The sequence below is a fragment of the Malaclemys terrapin genome, chromosome 11 (genome assembly GCF_027887155.1).
Source record: "Malaclemys terrapin pileata isolate rMalTer1 chromosome 11, rMalTer1.hap1, whole genome shotgun sequence".
Lineage (NCBI taxonomy): Eukaryota > Metazoa > Chordata > Testudines > Emydidae > Malaclemys > Malaclemys terrapin.
The window spans coordinates 62,159,898-62,174,791 of record NC_071515.1 but is presented as its reverse complement, the minus strand read 5'-3'; the positions used below and the strand labels follow the sequence as shown (position 1 = coordinate 62,174,791).

The following is a 14,894-nucleotide window of genomic DNA, read 5'->3' as shown; positions in this document are numbered from 1 at the left end:
GCATCTGCTGCCTTCCCTAGCTCCACAAAGGTAGAGAACTTAAGGAGGGTGTGTGTGTGAGAGAGAGAGAAAGGTGCACCCATTTTTGATTGGGGAGAGATTCAGGAGAATTTAGAAAGGAATATTTGTGCCAACATTTCTCAGTCCCCACCTCCAATCTCTACATTAAAACCAAGGCATCTGTGAAAGTAAGGGTTAAACACCCCTTCCTTTTCTCTCATCAGAAAAATGGCAGAATGGGGGGGCAGCTGCTCCAGGTTCCTGGTTGTTGGCAGAGGTGTTCATGCCCATCTCCCCTTTTGGGCACCTACTTACTTTTTTGGGCACTTAGTTACTTTTTTGCTGAAGCCCCTGCCCTGTGTCTATCTTAGCAGGACTTTGACCTGCAAACAGAAAGAGAGGTGATCAGTATGCAGCTCCTACACATTAACAAATAACAAAAATACAATACATTTTCTAAAGACCTGGCCTGGTTGTTCGACCTAGTCATCCTCTTTTGTGAAAGGTGGCATCAGTGAGTAAAATGGGACTTTTTAGTTACCCTTCCATTATAATTTTGCCTTTTAAAATTATTATTAAAGTCTGTCTACTTCTTGTAAAAGGTGCTGGATTGGTAGCCCTGAAACTGATATCCTTTTAATCCCAGAATGGGTACAGCATGGGCAGAGACAATCCAAGCATTCCTGGGCCAGTCTCCAATTTGCCTCATCCCTGACCTGAAGGAGGTGAAAGGAGTAATTCATTTTCTATGCCCTGTTCAGTCCTTGGTCTGTTTGCTGAAACCATAGCCTAACAGGGTAGCTATAGTGGTAGTTTTTATGATGTGGATGTTTGTCTTTTGGGAACTGTACCCATAGCACCAACTCTATATAACTCTATATACCATATGTACTAGTGTCAGAAGTGCAAATGTTCTGTGGTAAAAGTGTAAATTTAACATTTTGCAGGTTAGCTAATGGGTCTCCAGATCTGAGATGCTGTCTACTGCATCAGAAACTTCAGGTAAATATCACAAATTAAGAATGATCTGTTTCTTAATTTTTCCTTCCTCATAGGAATAATCAAGAACAATAAAACATTTAGTCAATATGTTCTAGAGTCACTATGTGGATCAGTAGAGTCACTGATGATCATTACCATGTGATTTTTTCCAAACACTGTTAGTTTTCCAATTTCAGTGTAGCTTGTGGTAATTGTAACCTCTCCTAACAGCTGATAAAATCTCCATCAGTGCAAATTCTTCCATATTAATTATACTGCTGTCTTTTAGAACTGAGAGCCTTTCTATGCTTTTTTTAATAAGTTTTACTGTGTGGTATAATGGCATTGCTGCCATTATGTAAGTATATTAGTGAACAGTTATTTATGCATTAGAAATTAGTTGTTAATGTTTTTATCTTTCTAGATGCTAAACTGTTGCATCGAAAGAAAGCAAGCAAGGGATGAGGGGAAAAAAACATATACATCTGATCGTTCCCCTAGTGGTTCTTCATGTGATACTGGGAAAGCAGTAGTCCGTTCAGGTGGAGATTATCAAAAGGAGACTGAAAAGGAAAGAGGAGAGGTTGGGAAATCTTGGGAATCATGGAGTGACAGTGAAGAAGAATTTTTTGAATGTCTTAGTGACACAGAAGAACTGAAAGGAAATGGACAAGAAAATGGAAAGAAAGGAACAAAAGAAGGAAGTAAAGAATCTGCAAACTTAAAACCAGAAGGTCGTCTACATCCGCATGGAAAACTGACTTTGCTGCATCCCGGAGAACCTCTCTACATTCCAGTAACACAGGTTAGAAAGTAGTAGCTTAGCAGTGTTTATAGTATGATTTTTAGCAACTTGCTTTTATAACCACTTATAGGTAGGTTTGGTAGCACTTCCCATTATTTGATCCTGTTTTCAGTTGCTTAAAACTTTTGCAAACTTTAACCATTAGAGGTAAAATTTTACATGCCGTAATTCTGCTCCACACTGAATTTATTGGAAAACTTCAGCCGAGATGGTTCAGCTGTTTCCAAGAATGAAGCTAGGAAAATACATTATTTTGGCCATGTTAAAAAATTCTGGCAACATTTCTCTTTGAACAGCTGTAGCACTGCCATGCTTTGGAGCAGAGACTTGAAATTTGGCAGGGGGTAGACTTTGTGTCAGGAATGTGCCTCTTGCACGTTGTCCCAAAGACTATCTGACCAAATTTGGTCAATTTACAAGCCTTTGAAAGAATCACAATTTGCACGTGTTCAGTAGAGACCTATAGATTTTTAGCAGCTAAATTCCCTAAAGACTCTGTCCACACTGGGCATACTCTAGCTTGGGACTGAGCAGGATTTTCCTTGCAATTGCAGCTCTGAGCAGTGGGATTTTCTAGGTCCAGGTCCAAGTATCTGAACTGAGAGGAAGGAGCCTGTCTTCCCTGTGGTCTCAATATTGTTCTGCCCCAGGCAGTGTGGAGAAGTAAACGGACTGATTTCAGTGCAGCAGGGACAAGAGGCAGACCTGTGGGGGAAGTAGATTAGGACAAGGAGGTGGAGGAGTTACTGAGCGTGGAGTCTGACGGGGGTAAGAAGAGGGAAGCTGGGACTGTGAAATGAGTTAGAGATGAGACTGGCCAAGGAGACTGGGACTGGGAGCCAGTAGGTGGGTGGGGAGACTTAGGCTATATCTATACTTGCAAGTTTTTTCACCAAATGTTATACCTTTTTATTAAAGCGCTTTAATTAAAACTGCTGTTGTATGTCCATACTAGCAGCTCTTGCAACGACACCGAGAGCAGTGCGCTGTGGTAGCTATCCCACTGTGCAACTGGCTGGAGGGTGCTTTGGGAAGGGTTTGCAATGCCTCATGGGGCAGGTACAGCGTCACATGATGCAGGTTTCTCAATCCCATTTTTTCATGGACATCTTCTAAATCAGTGGTTTTCAAACTTTTTTTTCTGGGGACCCAGTTGAAGAAAATTGTTGATGCCTGTGACCCAATGGGAGCTGGGGGTTTGGGGTGTGGGAGGGGCTCAGGGCTGGGGCAGAGGGTTGGGGTGCGGGAGGGGGTCAGGGCTCTGGGCTGGAGGTATAGGCTCTGGGGGGGGCCAGGGATGAGGGATTTGGGGTGCAGGAAGAGGTTCCAGGTTTGGGGGGGGGGCTTAGGGCTGGGGCAGGGGATTGGGGCGCAGATTTACCTCCGGTGGCTCCCGGTCAGTGGTGCAGCCGGGATGCAGCGGCAGGCTTCCTGCTTGTCCTGGCACCGCAGACCACGTGGTGCCCCATAAACGGCCAGCTGCAGATCCGGCTCCTAGGTGGAGCTGCGCCACTCTCACCTGCAGTCACCATTACCCCGCCCCAGTTCCCATTGGTCGGGAGTGTGGAGCCGGTGCTCAGGGCGGGGGCAGCACGTGGGGCCCCGTGGTCCCCCTGCTTAAAAACTGGACCCACCGCTGGCTGCTTCCGGGGCACAGTGTGGTGTCAAAACAGGTAGGCACTAGCCTGCCTTAGCTGGACAGCACCGCCGAGGGGACTTCTTAAGTCCTGGTCAGTAGTGCTGACCAGAGCGATCCAGTGCCGATGTTCCGCGACCCAGTACTGGGTTGTGACCCGAAGTCTGAAAAACGCTGTTCTAGATTGCCAGCTGCTTTTCAACTGAAGTGTGTGGGGAATTGTACCCAGAGCACCAACTCACAATATGTACTAGTGTCAGAAGCGCAAATGTTCTGTGGTAAAAGTGTAAATTTAACATTCTGCTTGGGAGTTTCTCCTGAGACATAGCAGTGCAGCAGGAACTGAGGGGGTGGTTCACCCACACAGCCTGATATAGCCTTGGTATGGGGTACGAGGATACCAGTGGCACATATGCAGGCCAAATGGACACTGTTAATGAAAATCTCTGATCAACTGTGCCAGGGGTGCATGCACATTAAGAGTGGGACACTCATAGGGACACACATCTTGAGGAACTACAGTTATTGCACAGGATGAGTAACCATTTCTTTCGTGAATCAGCTTGTATACACTGAAAAGTTACATTGGCATAGCTGCATCTCTCAGGAGTATGAAAAATCTACACCCCTGAGAGATGTAGTGAAGCCGATCTAACCCCTGGTGTACACTGTGCTTAGGTCAATGGGAGAATACTTCCGGTGACCTAGCTACTTGCCGTCAGGGAGGTGAATTACCTTAGTGACAGGACAACCCCTCCCATCATTGTAATAAGTATCTGCACTGTAGCTCTCTAGATGTACAGCTGCTGCAGCATTGTAATTGTAGACACCGCCTAAGTCCTTTTGTGAATCTAGCCCTTCGTCTTTTTCAACATTACAGGAACCAGCACCCATGACGGAAGATCTACTGGAAGAACAGTCTGAAGTATTGGCTAAACTGGGAACATCAGCAGAAGGAGCTCACCTTCGGGCACGCATGCAGAGTGCTTGCTTACTCTCAGATATGGAGTCTTTTAAGGTATATGCTGCTTGCAGAGTTCTCTGGGACTATTCTGACATGAGCAAGCTGGGACAGTTGGTCAAGATGACTAATTTGCAGGATCTCTTGACAGCTGTTTTCTTCCCTTGCTGTCTGTTTTAAACTTGGCTATTCTTTTCCTAAATGAAAATTTCAGGGTACATTTAAAAATTCATGGTTTATAATTCTTCTAAAGCTTAAAATTAAAATCTGTTAATAAAAAAACCCCTAAAAGTAGGTATGTGTACCACACTGCTTAGAGATGCAACACTTCATAGTAATTTTTCTAGCACAAGCTGTTTTGAAAACCTAAAGTAGCAATGTAAAATATGACTTAAAGGAAGGTGAGGGCATATTGAATATGGCAAGGTTTACTGCATGGACAACCATGCCTTCTGATGACAATATAGGAGCAGAAACAAATTGTGCCATTCTTAAATGAGGCTTTATAACTTATTGGGAGCGTTTGATTTGCAAAATAAAAGTTGTTAGGCTGCTCCCATTTAATGATTTGGTACAAAAAATGAAGTTGGATGGCAAGTATGCATTGGCACTTTTATTGGCATTAAAACAAGTGGTGTTTGCCATCTGTTTCATTAACCAATACAAACCTTAGTTTAGAAAATATTTTAATGCAGCCTATGACTTTTTCAGGCACTGAGTGATGACAGCGTGATTTTTATTTTCCATCTCCAGTTTTTTTTACCGAGTCACAAGAATTTGTTGTAAATCTCCTTTTCTCATGCTAATTGGAATCGCATGTGTTAAACCTCTTTTGCAGCATTGATGAGGCAAACGCCTAATTTTGAGCTTGCTTGAAATAACTGGTAAACCTGTACTGATTTGTATAAGTAAGAGGATGCATTTTTTTCAATGCGTTGTCTTTCCATTGCTATGTTCCATTTAATAATGTGAATGTTCAGTGCTTTTCTAGTGCTCACACAGTGAGTTGGTGATTTGTGATTAGAACTCAGGAATTCCTGGCTCCTAGTCCTTAGCTCAGTCCACGAAATCACATTGCCCTGTTAACCAGATTGTATATAGAGAAAGTCTATTAAAAATGTAATAAAATATATTTTATCTTATTTTTTTCTTCCATTCTAGGCAGCTAACCCTGGTTGTTGCCTGGAGGATTTTGTGAGATGGTACTCTCCTCGAGATTACATTGAAGAGGAAGTAGTTGATGAAGAGGGGAATAGAGTACTTAAGGGTGAACTGAGTGCCCGAATGAAGATTCCTAGCAACATGTGGGTAGAGGCGTGGGAAACAGCAAAGCCAGTTCCAGCTCGGAGGCAGAGGCGACTGTTTGATGATACCAGAGAGGCCGAGAAGGTAAAAAGCTCTGTGTTGTGGTAGCCTGTTCTGTGATTCCTAGTAAACACATAATGGTCTATTATGAAAGATTTAACCAGTAACTTGTAATTGCACTATATTTTGTTCGTTCTAATTATTAAACTGTGTTACTTGAATGCCCTAGCATTACTTAGAGTACGAACTTGAATACAATGGACTGCTTTTTTGCCAGTATAACTGTTCTTAGAATAACTTTCTGAAATTTGAATAAATAATACAGTTGCCTTTTGAAAACATGTCCAACTGTAACTTGGTAAGTTATATTACTTAGGGACTTATTTGCATTTCTAATAAATGAAACAAAGATTTTGATTAAATTCAGTGCTCTAATTTCTTGAAACTTTCATTATTTGCAGTTTCTTTGCTTACTGTTGTAGTGGGGTTAGAATTGCAAATTCCAGATGAGAAAGACTTAAGTCCCATCTCCCTGCAGAATATTTTCTGGAGCTTTGTTATAGAGCTTTTATCATGAGGATTAACATCACAGCATACTTTTGAGACAATGATTCTTGTATCTATTTCATAATGTTGTAGTGGGTGAAGTGCAGCTTAATGTTCCGTTTTTGCAATTAAAACATTGGTGCTCATCAGTCATAGTTAATCTTTATTTTTGTTTAAATGAATTTTGTCATTAATACATTAATTTTTTGACATACCATAGGTGCTTCACTATCTTGCAGTTCAGAAACCAGCTGACCTTGCAAGGCATCTTTTGCCTTGTGTCATCCATGCAGCTGTACTAAAGGTAAAGGAAGAAGGTAAATAACATATAATAAGTAATTAAAATGTTTTTAAGAACAGTGATGATACTATGACTAAAGTTGTGTTGTTTTTTAGAAACGCTGGAAGATATCGCTTCAGTTAAGAAGATTATTAAACAGATAATATCTCATTCCAGTAAAGTTCTAAGATTTCCAAACCCAGAGGACAAAAAATTGGAAGTAAGCCCGTCATGTTAGCCAGGGATAAAAACTTTGCAGATCTCAGTACTGTCTATAGTGTGTGTTTTCAAAATGCTGATTTTTTTTTTTTTCCCTTCTCCTCCTCCTTTCTCTCCCCCCCCCCCCCATTCAAAAAAAACCCCACCCTTATACAGGAAATCATTGCTCAGATTATGAGTGCAGAAGCTATCATTGCCAGGGCAAGGTCACTGAAAGCAAAATTTGGGATAGAGAAATGTGACCAGGAGGAGGAAAAAGAAGATCTGGAAAGGTGACTGATACTTTATTAGTTTACTCTCTTTGGTGCTTCTCCACATATTTTTCTAGGTTCCACAGCTTAGACAATGGAGAGTAGTAATGATAATGCAGATCGCCAAGAAACCACAACACATGAGAGAGACACTTCAAAGAATGACGTTTATAACTCTTTGTAGGCGGAAACATTTCTAGAAGGTTCCTGTCCTACGCATTGGGGATGCCAAATGCAATGTAATGTAATCTATCCATCTCTTTGAAAATATTGTGTGATGTGGACTTATTTTAATACAGTCAACTTTTTATGTAAATGTGATAAGAGTATCTAGTGTCTCTCTTGTGAAAGTGCACAAGTTGAACTTCCTATGTTGTTTGAGACCTACTGATGAGAAATGTTATATAAGAACCAGGCATTTTATTTATTTATTTATTACTGTCCTGTGCATAATGTAGAATGAAATATCCAAAAGAACCATTTCTCCCATTATTTTTCTTACTAATATGAAGTGCTGTATTGAAGCACTACAAGAAAACTAGTGAATAGGAGCCAGTTAGCCCATGATTTTTTTTTTTTTTTCTGTTCTGCACCACACAGAAACAGTGTGACTGTTTATTCCTTAGTCTGGCTAAACATGTGAATGTTAAAAAGTTGAATATTGGAAGAGGCTAAATTCTTAGGGCTAAGGTGGTTGCTGTGCTAGGATGAGAGGGGTTCCTTCACTCTTGGTGTTGGGACTCTTTGGAGGAGCCATTCCTGACTAGGACCAACCCTCCCTGCTAGAAATTCTCCTAATTTCCGTCCTGTGTTCTTAATGTGCTCACTTCCCCCAACTGCAGATTCTTGATTCCTCCCTGAAATTGGGAGCCAGCAGGGGGAAGATTGGACACATTGGCCAGGGTTGGTTAGGAGACAATAAACTCTAATATGAGGCAGCTAGGAGCTGAGTCAGCAGCGCAGGAGGTGAGTAAGCATAGGAGGGGTTGCCTTTTCCAGCTTTGCGGGAGGGTTTAGGAATGGAGATAAGAGCTCCAGTCCCTGTTGGGATGGAGTGAAAGAAGTAGAGGGACAGATGTGTATACCACAGATGAAGGATCCAAGAGTTAAGACTTAGAAAAAATCCTGGTAATGTAATGTCATGTGCAATACTGGAAAAATGGTAAGTTTCTAAACTGGACGTTCAGTTTTAATTTTGAAGGTATGTTTTCCTAATAGTGCTCTTCATGCTGGAACTGTTTGTATACTCAAACTAGATGGGGAGCTAGCTTTAGTACACCTCTACCCCGATATAACGCTGTCCTCAGGAGCCAAAAAATCTTACCGTGTTATAGGTGAAACAGTGTTGTATCGAACTTGCTTTGATCTGCCGGAGCACGCAGCCCCGCCCACCCGGAGTGCTGCTTTACCGCATTATATCTGAATTTGTGTTATATTGGTTCATGTTATATCGGGGTAGAGGTGTAGTTCTTACAGGAAATAGTCTTGAAGATGTCATGTGAAAATAATTTAGAACTGATACAGTTAAGAGCTTGAATGCTCACCTTTTCCTTCCTTTCATTATTTTGTACTTCCAGGTTTGTAAATTGTCTTCTGGAACAGCCAGAAGTATCAGTCATTGGTGCAGGAAGAGGACCTGCTGGTAGTATCATCCACAAGTTATTTGTGAATGCCCAGAGGGTAAGCTGGAATTTTCAATAGATTCGCTGATACCTTTAATTTAGACATTATGAGGCAACAACTCTCCAAGTGATGCTGATTTCTATCTATCTATCTATAAATAGACATGCATTTTTTATAAATATGCACAAGGTTTTTTTTCTTCTTCCTGTGAAAACAATTTTGGCAATAGTAGAACTTTAACTACATGAAGAAAGGAGAACAAAAGCCATGGGATATTCTAAGACTGTGGATGTGGGTAGGTAGACAGCCATCTAAGTGATTTTAAAGTGAAGCTCACTTTGAAATATGACTAACAATGCCATTGTGTGATTCTACATTTGTATCTAGCTTTCCAGATCAAATGTGCTCAGTTTATAAATTAAAGATTTTTTTACTTCTAGCCCTGCAAACTCTTCTGGGTTCTGAGTTAAAATGGGTTTTTTACTTTATCACTGGTGGTAAAGGTTTTGCAGGCCAAAATCTGCTCTTTGTGACTTTTCTGCAGTTCTGTTGTCTCAGTGGATTGGCACAAGTATTTCTGATTGAGACTTTGCTTAGTAAACAATTATGTTGATGATGCACAAGAATGAAGAGCCCCACTCTCTCTCCTTTAGCTGTCTTGGCTTTGCAGGGCTTAACAGAAAAAAAGCAGTACAAATGTATTTTTGTCAATAAAAGAAGTGGATATGACTCAGTATATGCAGGGAGCAGATCTGATAGGTAAGCTGCTACTATTTTTAAGTAGTAACTTTCAGAGTACACTTGCACTTTGAGCCTGCAATAATATGCTCTGCAATATGTGGGCACAAAAAACAAAAGTTCAAAAAATCTAGCCCTGTATTTTTGACTATTTGATCTTGCCCTAGTGATTTATAAAAGATAAAATACTCAGTAGTTTGGCCCATTCCCTTTTCTACCTCTGCAGGCAGTCAGTCAGTCTCTCTCTCTCTTTTTTTTTTTTTGGGGGGGGGGGGGGGGGGGAAGAGGGGAACACATGACGGACCATTCAGTTCTAATTCATTCCAGTTGCTCCCCTTCTTTTGCTAATATGCTAATGGTTTTTAAAATATGATGACCGAAACTTATCTTATTCAGTATTCTGAGGACAGTTGTGGCTGTTGCATTGTTAGAACTGTGCCCAGCGATAGTGAGTTCTCTTGGCAGAACACTTTCACAAAATTCATGAGCATATAGATTTTTGCCATTTCATTAATCTGGAAATTGTGCATCATTGCAATCCAGAGTGTCACTTCTTTTTAAACTATAAAACAGCTTAAAATATTTGTATTGAGACTAATGAACCTGCTTGTGACACTTGACCAATTATATTTGCAGTGTGCTGAAAGGTGCAATTGCACATTGATATCCATAGCCTGTTCCTACTTTATATTTTTTTCATTGTTAGCATTTTTACTGACTCGGACAGGTGATGAAACTGCAGTGTTTATCACCTGGATAGCCCTACTGGCCTCTTTGTATCAAACCTTTTCCAGTGTGTTCCAGTTGTTTTCTTATTGGGCATAAACTAATTTCATATCAAACAGATATACTAAACTTCCTACTAATCTTCTGACACTAAAGTGCCTTCTAAACTTCTCCCCATTTTTTTAAATGCACATTAGAAAATAGTATTCATATTCAGTAGGAGTAACTCCAGTTAGAAGCAGATTGTATTCACAGGTGCAATCCTGGAATTCTCAAATGTAAAGCTCTCTCTTCCTGTTAATCAGTGTTCTTAAGAATAAGGGTTTGTTTTGATTCTTCTTTAGCAATATTACCAAGCATTCAGCAACTCTTATGTTGCCAGCCACATACTGATCTTGTAAGCTGTGGCAATTTTAACTTTTTCTCCCAAGTCCGAGTGGTGTAACAGATGTTCTGTTTTTGTTCTCAAATAAGTTATTTTAATAATTGAAAGATTTCTTATCCAGTGAACTGGGATTATAGAAATGGCTCTTATTAACTTAAAGTAGAGATTTATTTTTATCAGTTAAAATGCTGAGATTTGCTAAAAGGACTTTAACTTCGTTGTATCTAATTTTCCCTATGCAACTGAATTCTGCTGCGGATACAACAAATGTAACCCCATCCTGTGGGTTTTTTCACTTTTTATCAAAGGCTTCTTTCTTCTATTTACAATTTTTTTTTTTTTTTTTTTTTTTTGAGAAAGGCCCACCTATGTATAATGTTGCAAAATGCAATAAGGCTACAAGGCATACATATAGTATACTTTGCCCTTTACCTTGCTGGTAGACTTCTGATTAAGTGCAGCATTTAGTAGTTCCAAAACTTCAGCAGAAGTTTCTAATGTTTGTTAAAGTTTAATTCTGAAGATATATGTAAATTAAAGACTTTGACTTCTTTCAGGCAGAAATAATCCAAGCTATCTCCCTATGGGGGGGCGTTACTAGTTGAAACATTATTGTTATTATTGATGGGACAAAAATTTAGCTTGCTATTAAATAGCAAGTTTCATTTCCAAAAATTGTTTCAGCAGCTACTTGTTGGTTAAATAGAACCTGATTGACAGACTTATTATTTACTAAGTTCTGACCCTGGACTCCTGTGTATAAATTGTGTAACAATGTGTGTTACATCTGTTGTGTTCTCAAAGTATGTTTGTCACAATAGCTCTCCTGACAGAAACACTCTTGAATTCGTATATGGTGTCTTTAAAACACTCTTAAAATCTCTGTCTAACCTTTGTAAGTTATCTGACTTGCATTTGTTTCTATCTTTCATCACTGGTTCTCTTCTCATCCCTTCTCAAGATGACTGAATCTTCTGATGAGGTAACTAGCTTTTGTCCCTTGTTTCCTGCTCATCTTCCTAGCTTCGTGTAAGGGCATAGAGAATAGCTTTTGAGTAGATATAGTATAACAGCATCATATGATTTGTACGTATCACATACCTTAAGCATAAAAATTATTCTCTCTCTCCACTTTCAAACTGACTTCTCATCCACAGATTTTTGAAACTTAACAAGATATGAAAAAACAGAGTTTGTAAAAACACTAAACATCTCATCTAATGAAGTTTAAATATGAGAAGTTAATTCTTTATGAAGCAGAGGCTTTTCACAATGCATCCTGTTTTTGTCTGTTCGAAATATTGTGGGTATTGCCATTGTACTAAACATAAACATTAAGTTGTTCACTGGTTGGGATCAGCAACATAAAATAGCGCTAGCTGTACACTAGCTCATTTGCCCTGCCATCGTAGACCACAGTAACCCCACTTCTTGGCCAGTAAAAATATGATCTATTGCAGAGTTTCATTGGGTATGTCTATACAGTAAAGAACCTTGCCCCCCTGCAGGGTCCCAGAGCTTGGGCTCCAGCCTGAGCCCAGAAGTCTAGGATAGCAATGAGCCCAAGTCGGCTGGCATGGCCAGCCGCAGGTTTGTTTTGCTGTGCAGACATGCCTATTGAGTCTGGAAATGCAGAACAGGGCAATGATTTTAGTGCAGTCTAGGACGTGGCCTGTGTAGTGGCACTAATACTTTGAGGGGATACTGTCTTTAGACTTTTGTAGCCCCACTCAGACATGTCTGGATAGTAAGGGAAGTACTGTGAGCCCTAACTGAAAAATTAAGCATTTTTCTTATTCATATTTCTTGTCTCCCATGGTGTCAAAAGTTAAAGTGAAAGATGGACTAGCTTTACCAGCTGCATGTATGAGGTTCTTACATCTGAGTGTGCGCAGTGCTATTCCTTAGTGTCTTACTTTGTGTCTACATGTAGCCTTTTGGTGTGTAATTTACCACATTTTGTTTTTCTTTTTCAAAATAATTTCTGATGTTGGTGTTGAGAATAACCTGCCCTTAAGCAAAGTTTCTGGTTCTGTTTAAGGCTGCCACAATGACTTCACTTGATGAAGAACTGAAGAGGTCAGGCTCATCAGATGAACGGCGACTGAATTTAGGAGCAGTTGCAGATTTCCCACCGCCTGCAGGCCGGGAGCTCATTTTACGCATAACTGTACCTCGACCTGCACCTTACTCTAAACCACTGCCTCAGCGTATGTACAGTGTAATCACAAAAGAGGATTTTCGACTTGCTGGTGCCTTTTCAGCTGATACAACATTCTTCTGATGTCGCTAGTTATCCTGTATGTCTTCACAAGTGGAACACACTTCCTCTCTGTCTCCATGGAAATAAACACTGTGGTCAAGGGGGGGTGGGTAATACTGTTGTAATTAGTGATCAAGAATAACTTTTCCTTAAGGAGTCGAACCAGCATCTCAGAGCGATGTCTGCATTAACCCTTATTTCTGATATTTGGGACAGCTCTAAGTTATTAGACATTTCTTCAACTGTCTAAAAATCTCCCCTCTGTTCAAAGATTTGGACATTTTTGCATTGGCTAGTTTAACAATGGACACTTCACTGGACAAATACTTCATGTTGAAATTATAGTGCAGTACGTGCTGCTTTTCAGTTCCTAATCTAGTCCTACTAAAGTTGTGTTAGGCAGTCTATTTAAAGTGTAAACATTAAATAGTTGTATTTATTATCATATATAATCTTAAATATAATCTTAAATTCTGGATATTTTTGGTGACTTTTTTCACTGAATTCCAATGGCTGATTTTAAAATGCTGTTACATTTTGCTCAAACTATTTAGAGAAAATTCAATCTTGTGCTAAACTCTTAACATGCAGTATTTGCCTGAAAAAAGCCCTGGATTACATGCATTGGGTATCTCTTTCTCTGAACTGCTGAAATGGATATTTTGGGCTATACCAGGGTATTAAGCCTAAAAATCAAATAGCCTTAAATTTATCACTTACAATTTTCGATCTTTTATGTCCTCCTGCCTTGGAAGGAAGCATGCTTCCAACTGCAGTATAGACACGCATTAGCTCTGCTTCAGCTAGTGTGCTAAAAATAGCAGTGGGGCCATGGTGCCTTAGGCTAGCTGCCAAAATACAATCAGCCCTGACTCCCGGGGTACATATTTGGCCAGCTAACCCGAGCCATTGTGGTCACACTGCTTTTTTAAGTGCACTAGCTCAAGCAGAGCTAATGTGTCTGTCTGCTCAAGCTGGGAAGCATACTCACAGCTACAGTAAAGAAATACCTTAAATGTGAGACAGCTGGGCCAAAACTATATGTAAATCATGATTACTTAAGCAACTTACTGATGCTTATAGATAGATCTTCATGACACACAGTGTACAGCATGCATCTCTGTTCCTGTTGATTTGGTAATAAAAGTATTCTGAAACAAATATGAATCACATGCTGTAAACTGATTCTGTCAGATATGCAAACAGTATGATTTTAATGTGTGGTGATGGAATAAGGAAAGGATTATTTTAAAACAACAACTTGTTGTGGTCTGAATTAGCAAAGGATCATAGCTGCGTTGTAAACACATGTCAAAATGGCTGTGAAACACAGTTTTGTTGCTTGCACCTATTTGTCTTTGGACACTATACAATAAATCTTAAAATATAATTAGCTATTGAAATTGTTCAGTTTACTTGTTCAGTTAAAGTGGCAGTACCTCAGACAACACACAAATCACTTGCAGTAACAGCTTAAAATTTTGACAGATTGGGAGGATGCCTATCTCTTCTCTTCATGACAATGTGTGAACATCCAAAGGTTTGGGATCTTGATTACTTTTGCTACTTGAGGTGCAATGTTCAAAAGTGCCTATGGCCCAGGTCCTCAAAGGTATTTAGGTGCCTAACTCCCATTCATTTTGTTGTGAATAAATACCATTTGAGCATCTGTACCTAAGTGACTTAGACTCGTGTGTCACCTAAGCACACTTTAACATTTTACTCTATACCTATTAGAACATTTTATGGCATGGAAAATTAGATCATGACATTCCTTTTCTCTGAGTATTATTGTAAAACTTAGGGTGTTGTATTAGGAACAGGTGTCCCACCTGGCTTAGACTTATCACAGTAGAAGTGGTGTCTAATAGAACCATACTCTCGAGAAGACCAGATAAGCAACCACATTCTAAGGAATGATGGTAAGAAGCCCTTACGAATTATACCAGAGCTGGCATGGAACCAGGTTCATATTTGAGAGGGTAACTACCTAAACTCTATATTTAGAGGTGAGGAAAGTCTTTCACATGCCAGTTTTGTGATAGAACTTTAACTGATTTTTTCCCTTCCCCTCCCATTTTCCAGGTGCAAGGACCTACTAAGATAAGAAATCTTGGTGCGAACTTTTGTACTATGCCTTTCCCATATTTTTAAACCAATTCCGATATTTTTAAA

General features: G+C 39.9%; 1 protein-coding gene across 4 annotated transcripts in view; it reads left to right on the top strand.

Annotated features, from left to right (window-relative positions):
* RAB3GAP1 (RAB3 GTPase activating protein catalytic subunit 1) overlaps positions 1-14,114 on the top strand; it is a 48,043-nt gene extending 33,929 nt beyond the window's left edge. For 2 of the 4 annotated variants that reach the window (XM_054043242.1, XM_054043244.1), the window contains 10 exons: positions 948-1,002; positions 1,406-1,786; positions 4,303-4,440; positions 5,545-5,772; positions 6,455-6,551; positions 6,631-6,734; positions 6,890-7,005; positions 8,562-8,664; positions 11,418-11,438; positions 12,498-14,114. In XM_054043242.1, coding sequence (XP_053899217.1) covers positions 948-1,002; positions 1,406-1,786; positions 4,303-4,440; positions 5,545-5,772; positions 6,455-6,551; positions 6,631-6,734; positions 6,890-7,005; positions 8,562-8,664; positions 11,418-11,438; positions 12,498-12,740 — 1,486 coding nt within the window. In that variant the 3' untranslated portion in view covers positions 12,741-14,114. Of the gene's footprint in view, positions 1-947; positions 1,003-1,405; positions 1,787-4,302; positions 4,441-5,544; positions 5,773-6,454; positions 6,552-6,630; positions 6,735-6,889; positions 7,006-8,561; positions 8,665-11,417; positions 11,439-12,497 lie in introns of those variants that run through there. The other 2 variants (XM_054043243.1, XR_008446606.1) reach the window with 2 other exon arrangements.
* Positions 14,115-14,894: the final 780 nt, after the last annotated feature.